Source organism: Ciconia boyciana, chromosome 2 (assembly GCF_034638445.1).
Source record: "Ciconia boyciana chromosome 2, ASM3463844v1, whole genome shotgun sequence".
NCBI lineage: Eukaryota > Metazoa > Chordata > Aves > Ciconiiformes > Ciconiidae > Ciconia > Ciconia boyciana.
Genome location: NC_132935.1, coordinates 13,452,538 through 13,465,325, shown reverse-complemented (window position 1 = coordinate 13,465,325; position 12,788 = coordinate 13,452,538). Strand labels below are relative to the sequence as shown.

The following is a 12,788-nucleotide window of genomic DNA, read 5'->3' as shown; positions in this document are numbered from 1 at the left end:
ATTAAAATCTGAGCCATTTTATACCCTTTTCTCTTTTCATATATGTATGTTTGTGTCATCCTCACGTATAATTGCTTTTTTTCCCCCCCCATCAGGCATCTGATGTAGACACAGACCCAGAATCTGGGAAGCTACCCTGGAAAAACTGGGCCTGTGTCACTCTGAGTGGCCCTGAAGATGTCCATGCTCCCGAGCGCATTGTTCAGAGCAGCAGGATCCTTTCCCCACTCAGACGTGCCTTCAGCAGCCCGTACCCCCGTGCAAGAGCCCAGGCTGGTGTGTCCCCTTGATCCTGCGCTCCCCTCCAGAGCGCCATGGCACACCGATTTACAGATGCAGAGCTACGCAGGCAAGGGCAAACTCAGCCTGTGTGAGAAAACTGTGTCACATGTGCTTCTGTGTAAAAGCATGCACACAGGTATTTATGGCGTACCTCAGGCAGGGTGCCTTCCCACCCTGCCTCTCCTCGCCCCCGTGCAGTCATACCAGTCGGCCTGGCTCCCCGGAGGCACTGTGCCTCTCACCCCACTGCGAACCTGCACCTCTGTCCTGCTAATGACACAGCAGCCGAGCTGCCATGGGGACAACGTGACTCCAGAAGCTGCAGCCTGGAAAAAAAAAAAAAGAAACCAACCAAACAGCCCTAAATGTGCACAATCAAGTGATGAGTGTTTGTATTTCTGATGCTTTGAGGCCAGCTCACAACCCTCCCTCCACATAATATTCAGGATGTTTGAGAAGGGGTATTTTTCTTTTAATAGGATGGCGTGGTCACAAAGCTTTAAAGAAATAGATGAGTGAATCGTCTATAGTAATAGCAACATACTATGAACGGGGCACAGTGACGAAGTTTAAGTCTATTTTTAAGCCTGCCTGGCAGCATGTAGGTGCAGGAAAGAGTCCGTGACCCTTTCTGCTCTTCTGAAGCTATGGACATGGCTGATGTCTCCGTCCCAGTTCAACGTCAGAGTTGTTTTTGCTCCCTAACGAATACAATGGGAAGACAGAGAAGCCTCGAGCTGTTTTGAAGATTGTGCAACAATGCTTGGGAGCCTACCTGCTTTTGCTTGAGTGCTTTCCTCGCTCACATTTCACAGAATGCGACAGGAAGGGAAATACAACCGAATCGGAAGGCCCTGGTAATTGGACTCGAATCCTTCGTATGCCCTGGGGGTGAGGTGGGTGCCTCTCAGATAAGTAATCTAATCAACTTTGCACTTGTGTTCCATCTGGAAACAGATTGTTGCCGAAGTACACCACCACTGAGAAGCAAGCTTCGGGTTTTTTTTGAAGATAATTGTACGAACTAGATCAGGGAGTGTGAATGTGCCTGAGGTAATAAGATCTCTTTATTTTTATTCATAGTTAATTCGTTCAGCCGAGGCGATTTCACGCCAGAATGCAGTCTCCAAACAAGAAGGACGATTGCACTGCCTGCGCTGCACATATGCATGGTGCCTGCCCGGCAGATCGACTGCTGCGACAAAGAGCCATGAGCCACTCCAGACACATGGGTAAGATAAGGAAAAGGCTGGAGGATATCAAGAACCAGTCCCCGAAGTTCACAAAAGCAGATTTCAGCCACAACGAAAGCATAAGGTTGGCCACCGACGCCTTCCTGGATGGTGGGACAGACTCTTACCTCGAAACTTTAAGCAAAGAGGGCGAGGTGGATTTCCTCTCCTCGGTGGAAGCTCAGTACATCAAGGATAACACCAAGGAGCCCTATTATGCACAGGAGTCCCTGGCTGCTGATGGGGCGGCCGCACCAAAGCAGAACGATGCCGGGTCGCTCCCTTCAGGGACCTACTTCCCCACCATTTCTGACAGCAGTGAGCCAGCTCTGCTGCACACATGGATTACAGCGGAGAAGCCCTATTTAAAGGAAAAATCCACTGCCACTGTGTATTTCCAAACAGAGAAGAACAGCAACATAAGAGACATCATACGCCGGTACATCAACAAGACCACTCAGGTACGGGGAGAGAATTGCTGTTTCCTCTGCACTCAGTTGTCTTCCTGCTCTTAAAAAGATCAGGTAAACGTGGTGTTTGATCTGAGCCAGCCTTGTGCATTGCAGTGTAGCTTTGCTCTAGAAAGTGGCTGTAAAAAGCATGTTGTTGAACACAGCCAGTGCCTTTTTTTTTTTTTTTTTGTACTCACACCAACACCTTTTTATGTTGGTAACTTAAAAAGAAAAACATTCCCTCTTTTTTTAAACATCCATTAACCCGGCAGACCAAATGTGCCATAGAAAGGGCAGCTGGGCTCTATCCCTTCTTGTGCATCACCAGCAGGATGGTTTGCTCCGATCAGACGATTGCACTGGTAATGAGAATTAAGCTAAAGCAAGCTCTGAGCCATTAGTGATTTTTTTAGGGGATTCATGGGAGATGTGGGTGAAGGGGAGCTTGGAGAAGGGCATGTGTGTCTGGTGTGCCAGCAGCCGTCCCCAGAGAGAGGAAATTATTCAGAAAAAAGACCTTTCATTCCTAATACGTTGTCAGTGCCACTAAAAATGCCATGTGGGCTCCATACAGAGACTCTGCAGTGTAACTTGGCACGTGGGAAAGGTGCAGATGATGCCCCTGACAACAGAGAAGTGACAGGGATCCCGCAGAGAGGTGCCAGCCGTAAGCCAGGCTGCCCATGCACTGGGAAACCAGAAGCTGAGCAGCTGGAAGGTGACAAAAAGTCTCTGTCATGTGTGTTCTGGCAGCTCTCCTGTTCTCCTGGAAAAAAAATATTTGACATTTCAGGGCTGTGTTTACCATCATCCAGGAGCTTTCCCCTTGTATAAACTCGAGATGCCACTAGCATTTTCACAGGGGAATGGTCAGGAACAAAGCCAGGCTGTAGTGCCTGCTGTCCGGCACAGGCTGCAGAGCCCGCTGGAGTTACAGACTTTCACTTTATTATTCTCCTGCAAGGGCAAGTGCTGGGTCTGATAATCCTGAGCGTAATGGCAGGGGAGAAGAATCCCCGTTGGCAACTGCCGTGTCAAAGGCTACAAGTGCTCAGCATATCGGGGGAATTATAGATCAGTCATTTTAAGTTGCTGGCATCAGAAAGATACAGTAACAGAAGGAATGTCTCTGGAATAATAAAATAAGCATCAGGTAAAGTATCAACCCAGGCCAATTTTCTGTCCCAAAAGGAGAAAACTTGTAGGGGAAAAGTGGGAAATGTAATATAAATTAATGGTTCACATGACCTCCTTAACCATCTAATTTACATTACAAGAGGGTGCTGGAGCAACACTTGCTCACAGTATAAATTTGGCAACTGCTTTTTGAGTACAGTTTTTCAATGGCAGTGTTTATTAATTAGTGTCTGATAAGGATCTATCCTGGATAGCCTGGTATTTGATGTATCCATTAATGACTTAAACAACAGAATAAAGACTGTGTTTGTGGATGACATCAAACTGCAAAGGATTGGCGAGTAGTACTATAATCTTAGCACATTTGTGCAACAGGAGTGAATCATAAAATGAAATTCAGGCAAAAGAAGCGAGAAGTACTGGAAGGAAGAGAGGAAAGTCAGGTGCAGAAATACAAATTGTGAAAAGCTGGTGAAAAAGCAGTACTAGAGAGAGTGCTCTGGAGCTACAGTGAGGCTGGATGCGGTATTGTGCCATTTAAAAAGACAAGGTGAGTTAGCAGTAAGTGTGGATGTGAGATATTGGACATAATTGTGCCACTTACCTAACACTGGCAAGGCCCTTTCTGAAGCTCCGTGCTTTGGCAGCAGAAGGAAGGTGTGGGATCCTCACTGCTCCGTGAATAATTTGGCTTGCCTGAACAGGATGCTGGCCACACAGGATGTGCTTGGTCTTGTAGGATTTCCTTGTGGGGGTGAAGGCAATAAGCTTGCTGGCAGGTGTGGGCACAGGCTTTGGAGTAAGATTCAGTGCAAGTTGGAAGCAATTAGTAAGGCAGATCTGCAGAGATACTGTAAAGTTTGTTTCGATTGAAGTTAATATCCTGTGAGTGCAATTATCAAGGGTTCCCTTGCTAGTCAATGGAGAAATAGGCACCTTCTGAAGATAAGTCAGGTATTAGCTGGGCTGAATTGCCCTACGGAGATGACCTTTCCCATGGACAATAGCAGACATCAGCGAAGACCAGCACCTTTGTGAGGCCGTGCCCAACGCTGAGCGTAGGGGCTAGAGTATGGAAATGGGTTTATATTGCATTTACTGTTCCCTCGATCCACGCTGGCTGGAGGCTGTGCATTTAAGTAGCTGTTGGGGCTTTTATGCCCAGTCATGAGACTTTTAGATGTTGTCCTGCCAATGTGAATTGGGAAGCATGGATGTATGGTTAAAAGGAAACAATTAGTTTATAAATTGTTATAAAAACCAAAAAAAGATGGAGCTGTTGCAGTCTGTCACCCCACCACCAATGACAAACTGAGGATTTAAAGCCAGGACCATTCCAGGCGTAGGCCTTAACAGAGAAAGCATCATCCAGTGATTCTTGCTAAATGCATGTGACTTACGAAAGCTAGTCACGTTTGGCAAGGGCTGCGATCTCTTATTTTAGCTACATCCTTATTATTCTCTGGTTAGCGCTTCAATATATTTCCTAGTGATGAAATCTCACCTACAAATTCATGGGTCATCTTGTGTTTTACGATTAAAAGAGCTTAACTGAAGTGCATATGTTGCATGTTGTATTGGCTTTATATGACCAATAAAACAATGATGCAACGTGTCTCATCGATTTACTGATTCAGGCACTTAGGGAGAAGAACAGAAGAAATATCCACATATATCTCCAAAGATTTACGTTTTGTTGGAATATGTTTTTTTAAAAGAATAAACCACATTTTAGTGGCCTCACAGGCAACCTTAAGTTATGGAAATTGACTCTGCTAATGCCTCTGCTTTTTCCCCCCTAGGTGCTAGCTATCGTGATGGATGTGTTCACAGACACTGAGATTCTTTGTGACCTCCTGGAGGCAGCTAACAAGCGCATGGTGTTTGTCTACCTGTTGCTCGATCACAGCAACATAAATCTCTTCTCAGAGATGTGCGACAAGTTGCAAATTGCTGAGGATCTCTTCAAGGTACTGTGGCTCCGTGAAGCTCTTAGGCTCAGATTCATCTGCCTAACTTTAGGCACTCTGAGCTAGAAGCATGGTTATGCTAGGGTCAGTCCACCTTGTAATTAAAAGGGAGCAAGAGATTTCCAGAGGTAGCATTAGCACACCTAATTCCGTTCTGAAGATGCCTACATTTTTCCATGGATGTTACAGGAAGTTAAGGCATTTCCATTAGGTCCTTAGATTAAACTAGTGTGGGCCTTGAAGTCTTAAAACAGAGCTTAAGTCCCCTAGTAGAGTTGTCTAACATACATAAGCATTACAACTGCTTCTGTTTAATAACTCTGCAGCAGCCTGTGGTCTGGCAGCCATGGGTAGCAGGCGCACAAAACTCTTTTGCATGGCAATACCTTGGTTGCACTAGGTGTTTTCTGATAAAACATGTTGTTAAAGCCCTGTTTGAAAGATAATGCCTCAAATTTAGCTGGCTGTTAGCTTAGTCCACCTTCATCTCTGCCAGAGGGAACTGACCTTAAAAATAACCTCCTAGGGACCACTTCATTTGTTGCTTGAGATGCTGTAGGGCACCTGTGGCATCTTCGTGGGGATGGCTGATACCGCAGAGGCAGCAGCCGTCTGGAACAGCAGCTGGAGGGTGGGCAGGAGACCTGAGGGCATCTTAAATGCAGCAGACACCAGTGTTTCAACAGCTGAATTCCACCCCAAATGTATAAAGAAACTGTAATTAATAAAACATGTTCATAACAGTGTTTGCATGTCTGTAAACCCCCACTCCTTAGGAATAACAATCCTGTGCTATTTATTTAGTATGCTGCTACAATACACAGGCTTCAGCAACGTGTGAGCCAAATCCTTGGTGCCACTCATTTACTGAGGCCTTGATTCTGCAAAGTGTGCGTATGGACAGCAGCATCAAGTCTGGGTGCCTGGCCTGCCTTAAATGCTCTTGCTCAGGTACAAGGACAGCGCAGAGCATTGCATGGGCCAAATTGACCTGCTTCTCCCCTCACACATGTACTTGCATCTGATCCTGCAGGACGGCATTCGTCTGGGCTGCACTAGCAGAGCAGCATGTATGTCCTTGCAGGCCCAGGTGGATTGGAAGAGCAGAGGTTTTGCCCTGCTGTATTGTGCCCTAGCCAACGTAAAATAAGAGAGCTTACAGCTAGAGCATATTGTTGCTGGGGTGTCAGCAGAGGTAACAGACTGCTCTCAGCTATGGACACATCTCATACTCATTTCGGTAGGGGTAGCATCAGTTATCGTTATACAGTGCAGCTCCATCTGTGTGAATTTCCATGCAGGTTTATATCCCCATTGAAACAACTAACCCTGTGGTAAGTGAGAGAGCTTGGCTAGGTTTCCTCTAGTGCCAAACCTTCAAATATAACATTAGAGAGTCCATGAAGAAATCATAACAGACGTTGGGGAAGTGAAGAGCTAAAGGCAGTGGGGGGAAAGGGCCCTTTCCTTCTGATTTTTAGTTTAAAAAAAAAGGAATTCACTCTGTTAATTTTTTTTTCTTTACAGAATATTTCAGTCCGCAGTGTTACTGGAGAGGTTTACTGTGCCAAATCAGGCAGGAAATTTTCAGGACAAATACAAGAAAAATTTCTTATCTCTGACTGGAGATACGTGCTCTCTGGATCTTACAGGTGAGATAAGCCATTGCAGTTCATGTCTAGGTGCTCTTTTAATATTTTTAATATTACTTCACAAAAAAATGCCATGGAAATTTTTGTACAGGTGAGAAGTTTTTTTGAACAAAAACCCCTCATGTTTTCAAATATGGGCCATTTTTCAATAATCCGTTTAACTTGGTTTAAAGCTGATGTTAGTTCTTTATGGAGTGTGGTATTCAATTTAAATGTTCAGAAACTAACGTAAACAACTTTGCCGGTGCAGCCCTGGAGCAGAACTAGAAATATGTATAGCTTAATATTATGCTTTCCTCATTGTTTGGGTCCTCAGATGCTGTGATCATGAGACATGATATATTTCCATCTCCCTCGGGATCGCTTAATGTAGCATATGTCACTCAGCTTATCTGAGGATTCGTTCTCCATATGACAAGTTCAGGGATTAAAGGAAAAACAGAAATACTTCAGAGACTTACCATTTTTTTTCTTGTGTTTCATTAACAGGTAGGCAGTATGTGTCTACGCAACTTCCCTTTTTCTTTTTCCTTTTTTTTTTTTTGTGAGCTGAGTCTGTAACTCTCCACTTTCGTGCTGCTATAATTATTTCAGGTAGAGGATGTAGCATCTCAACAACTGGGTTTTTAATTAAGATCCAAGATCCTCAGGTCAGGGAATTTCAGGAGACTCTGAGCTTGCATCAAATAAAGTTCCTATGCCTCATGGCTACATAGATAAGCTTCACAAGTGACTGAAGTGTGTCCTAGAAATCCAGACACAAAAAGACGACAGAAAAAAATTACAGAGGTGATTATTTAATTAAAAGAATAAGATTGTTTTTCTTAATATTGGTTTATGATTTGGAGGCTTAAATGCCTCTAGTCCGATAAAACTGTGCCACCAGAAAGATTACATAGCTATAGTAACAAAGGTAAAGGTGAATACGTGGGGTTAGCGTCGGCTGCAGGAGCTCAGCTGTCCACAGAGGTGGGCATCCAGTTTTAATTCAGTTTCCAAATGAACCATCAGACAAAAATGAGTGAACACTCAGAGTTTTTTTTTTCTTATTGGCCGCTCTGTGGTTTTCTTGCTCTTTCAGGTTTTTTTTAATCCCTCACCAAAGATGTGTAGAAATGCAACAGGAGATTTATATAGAAACTAGATGTGAAGGATGTGTGGGAGAAGAGGGACAGAACAAGATCTATTTTCTTTAGCCAAGAAGCTTCCTTTTGTCTTCTCTTTTCAGTCCTAAAAAAAAGAAAAACCCTCGAAGTCCTGTGCAGTCACTTCTGTCATTCTCTACTGCTGTTGCAGTATCTTCTAACCTCAAGAACCTTGTCAAACTACATAATCCCTTATCCAGCAAGCAAGCAGAGAGGGTAGTGAGGAACAAATCTATATGCTATTTAACTTCAGCATGCTCAGCACCAGTTCGCAGATTCACATGGGTTATAGCTGGCTATCAGTATGTGGCATTTCTGTAGGTTTGCTAGCTCTCGCTTTATTAATCTGAAAGTTTTCTGTTATCCCTAAACCTTATCCACCAACCTCTGCAGGTATAAACAAGAATGATGTTGAGTAAAACAGACTCAAACTCTTCTGCAATGCATTTGTTAGAAATCAAATTGGAATAAATCTTAAAGCTAATACAAAAGATCTGAAAACTAATATAACAGCAAATTTCCCCTAAGTGCTGTGCTCTGCATGACTTTGTAATAGCGGTTGGGGGAACAGGCTGGGGAAATAAAATAGCCCTTCAGGACATACTGCTCTAAAAGGGACCCTGGCTCACTGCTTCTAGCCAAAGTGTTTGGGGACAAAATATATTTGCCTAATGGACAGCAAAGAGGACTGAAGCTGGCAACTAGGTAGAGGCAAAGGAACCACCACTGAGTCTGTGGCATCTCCTGCTCTGGAATGGTTTTTAAAACCACGTTAAAAAGCCATTGCTTGGGTCAGTGTGGATAAGCATGGTCCTGCCACACAGGCCAGGCTGGAGCTGAGAAGCTTCTGAAGGCTGTTGCAGCTTTGTGTCTGCACAAGTGCAGGCATGAGTAAGTGTTTTAAGTCACAGTTTTCCTCTCAATTTTCATTGCCAGTGTCTGTGGTGTGGGGTTCGGATGCAGTATTTTGTTTTGCTGTCTCTGTATTATGTTACCCCATCCTATGATAACTATGTTATTCCTTTTTTTTTAAATTAATTTGAAGTTAGATAGTGCATGAACTCAGTGCTCCTAAAGAAGGTAACATGAAAACAGCAGACAGCATAGACCTTGATCCTCAGGGGCAGCTGAGTACCTTCCTGGCTGCCACTCTGAAAGCCACTGGCCTCTTCAGAGCCAGTATGTAACATCTAACACTGGGGTGCTTTGCCGAGAACATTGGTTCAGGTGGGGTGGGTTTCTCATACAGAGGTTATCCCACCAGCAGCCAACACTAACGCGTAGGTTCATGCAAACCTGAGCTCAGCTGAAAAAGCCAGTCCTTCCATTTCAGATTAAATGCATATAATGCCGCATGTTACCGTAGCACTGTAAACACAAGGGATAAGAGCATCCCTAATGAACTGCAGCTGCAGTAATGCAGAGGGTACCCGCAAAAAAACCCAAGTCCAGTGCAAATGAAGCTTGGACAGGAGAGATGGGTTTCAATGCAGACTATCATAAATGAAAGGATCCGGAACAGGACATAGGTTTTGGGACAAAGCCCTGGAAAGATGGCTGAGAAGTATCTATTAACGACTGAATTTGTGATACAGCTTTGGCCCCAAGCTAGGCAGTACTTTGTGCTTTCTCTTCTTTCTGATGTGCTTCACTCAAAGAGGCCTGGTAGAAAAATGATCCTTCTGTGCAGATAGTGACAATAACAGACTTCTCTGAGCCTTTCCCAGAAGAGTACTCAGAATTGTAAACTAAGGAGCAAAACAGGGCCTGAAACCTAAACAATGAATTTCCTCTTAGAACGAAGCCAATGAAAACCTGTTAAGTCTTTTACGTCAACTTCTGCTTTGTTCTTCAGCAAAGTGCACAGCATGTAAATTGCTGTGACTCACTACATGAAGTCCACAAATGTTTGTCTAAAATCACGCAGGTCTCACCTTGTTGCTTTACAGGTGACCCATTTGCCATCAGTCCATGGAGAATCTTTGGGCTATTAATTGGATCCAACTTTCTCTGCTTGCAAGGGTTACAGATAAGATGGATGAGCCACAGAGGAGTACCTGTCCATCAGGTACTCCAGGAAGTTAGTTACATGTGGGAGTAAATTATCAAAACTGGGGGCAACAGTTTTTTTCCTCTGATTTTGTTGGGTTTTTAAAAGCCATTTATAAGTGTAATTGATTTTTATTTCTCTCTAAATTTTCTTTTATAAGACTAGATATATCTCTAGCACATGAAGTATAAACCTGCCACTTCACATCTCAGCCCTTTCATGAGTTTGTAACCTTCAGTGTAGATATCCCAGACTAATTGCGCATGTTTTTGTATTTGTTCCTGGCTTATTATCTCCTTAACAGTTAGACAAAGGACATGCCAAGGTTTAGAGAGTGCTTCTTAGTGAATAAAGGCAATGTTGAGCTAGCACAGCAGATGTTACCCACACAGCGGGGAGTTAGCTTGCTGTGCTGTTTACCTTGGCTCCCAAGGTTTCATCCATATTTAGAATGATTTGAACAAAGTCAATGAGAAGTACCTGTGTTCTAGTAACTTAGTGTATATTTGCATGTCCAATCATAAAATGTACAGTATATATTGTAGGGTTGCCCAGTGGTACTGAATGACTGATTTCTTCACTCCTCCCCTTGCTCCTGAAGCAACAGTATAAAACCACTGTATGCCCCAAACCCAACCCTCTTTAAGAATACTCCGAACGGGCAGATGTAAATCGTCTGTCTTTATTCCCTTAGAGTCAGCCCAGGCTGTCAGTCCCACTGAGTTTCACAGGAGTTTTGTCAAAACATGACAAGAACAACATTTAAAGTGCACACACCTACAGCCAAATCTGGCTCTCAGCAATCCTTTTGCAAATCCAGCGTAGCTAATAAAGTCACGCAGGAATAACCAGGGCAGTTTTGCCAACACAGAATAACCTCGGGTTCAAATCCAATGCTGCTCTGTATCCTCTGCTGCACAGCTTGAGCCCTGGTCAGCTCAGGGAGTAATTACATTTCATTCTCTCAACTAGGCTCATTTTATTGATGCTGCTGCTGCTGCTCAGACAAGGCAGCCTGCACAGCACAACCAAGCTGGCTTGTGGTTTTGTAAAAGAGCACGAATTTATTTTGCCAAGTGGATTAGGGAAGCACATAAAAGAAAAATAATTTAAAAGCTATGGGGATTTCTAAGGTGTGTCTCTGGACTACCAGAATGAAAACTATTGCAGTGTTTCTCCCTTATTTTATAGCAAAGTAGTATTTTTATTTTTGGAAAGGCTGTAGGAAATATTTATAATTTTGTTTTCTCTCTAGTGAAGAAAATAAGCATTTGTCAGGTGTGGCGATTTGTTTTGTGGGAGTGGGATGTGACAGGGAGGTTGGGGTTTTATGTGTTTCTTTTGACCAATGCAGAAAAAGTAAAGCAAAATGAAAACAAAGGATGGTTATTTTTCGCTAGTCTTTCTAATGCCAGTTTTGAGTGGGTGAGAGTTACCAACTGGCACAGCATTCTATGGGAAGGTACAATTTATGTGTGTTCAGACAAGACATGGTAAGACCTTAATTTAAGCATTGTGCATGGAAAAGAGGTACCCAAAATAGAGGTCTAAACTCCTTCCCATGGAACAGACACCCAAACCTTGGGCATTGTTTCTGACATTTAGTCCTGCAGTGGATCTCGATGACCACTCCCTTTAGGAGGTTGTATAACTTTACAAGGTTTCTTGAAGGTTTTAGAGGCAGCTGCAATAACAAAGCTTGATCCAAGTCAAAGAGCACTGATGTGAACTGACCTGAAATACAACTGCAACACCATCTTCATCCTGTGTTTAGACAAGAAGCTTCAGCAGTAAAACACATTTGCCTTTCGCACCATCCCTGCAGGGATCTCCAGTTCCTAATGGCTGACATTAATGCTAGCCCTTACCTTGTCTCTCCTTCCAGCTTCACATGGTTATGCGGCCAGGTTCACCGCAACCTCCTCTCCAAGTTCACAGGTCAAGTTGTGGAGCTGTTTGATGAAGAGTTCCGACACCTTTATGCACTGTCCAAGCCAGTGAGGGGACCGAAGTCTCCACCGCGCACCATGCCCTTCCTGTTCAGCAAGAGCTGGGCCCCCCAGCGCAGCCTCCCTGACAGCAACGAGGGAAGTGCTAACACTCTTTCCGATCCCTTCAGCAGCCTCTCAGCTGGCAGCACTCACCAGACCAAGCAACCCCCAAGAACTCTCATATTCAGCAGCAACTTCACCCACCAATCACCTCTCCATAGAGTTAATTCCTTCCACAGCTATTTCTCATTCACACTCCCACCACCACAGAAGGCCATCCAAGCTAACTACTATCAGCCACACTATGTGGCAGATAACTCCACAGTTCTGTATAACAACATGAACATTTACAGACCTGTAAGACTTAGACAAGAGGAACCAAACAGGACAGGGTTAAGCTCACCCTGGAGATGCCTCCACAAAGCTAACCTGTTTGCATAATAACCACCTTGTTTTGAATTGCACGTAAATATAGTGAGGACCTGTTTAGCAATCGCTTGTGTACTGATGAATATAGAAATTCTGTATAATACAAAATGAGGATGATTTCAAGCCTCTTGTTTTGTTTTGCTGCTTATGGATGCTTCGTTTCCCTAATTAAAAAGCCAAGCCTGCTAACATGTAAACCTTGGGTGCATCACGATCCCAGGAAGAATACATCTAAATAATGCTGCTCACAGTGCAACAGTGGTGCTGCCTATCACCTGGGCTTGGTAGCATATTTGTGTAGCAGTAGATTTAGGTGGTTAACTGTTTTTCACATGGCCAGGCACCTGAAAGTGGGGTAAGTCACAGTTTATTACTGTGCATTTTATGCACTTGCATAAGGAGGCTGCTATTTATGTGCCAAACCGAGGCGATGCTGGCAGCAGCAGTC

General features: G+C 43.9%; 1 protein-coding gene across 1 annotated transcript; it reads left to right on the top strand.

Moving 5' to 3' along the window:
* The first annotated feature begins 1,477 nt into the window (after positions 1 to 1,477).
* On the top strand, positions 1,478 to 12,352 carry FAM83A (family with sequence similarity 83 member A). Its single transcript, XM_072851162.1, has 4 exons — positions 1,478 to 1,975; positions 4,906 to 5,073; positions 6,601 to 6,725; positions 11,806 to 12,352. Exons 1-4 carry the CDS (start codon positions 1,493 to 1,495, stop codon positions 12,350 to 12,352), a joined length of 1,323 nt encoding a protein of 440 aa, XP_072707263.1. The 5' UTR covers positions 1,478 to 1,492.
* The last annotated feature ends 436 nt before the right edge of the window (positions 12,353 to 12,788 follow it).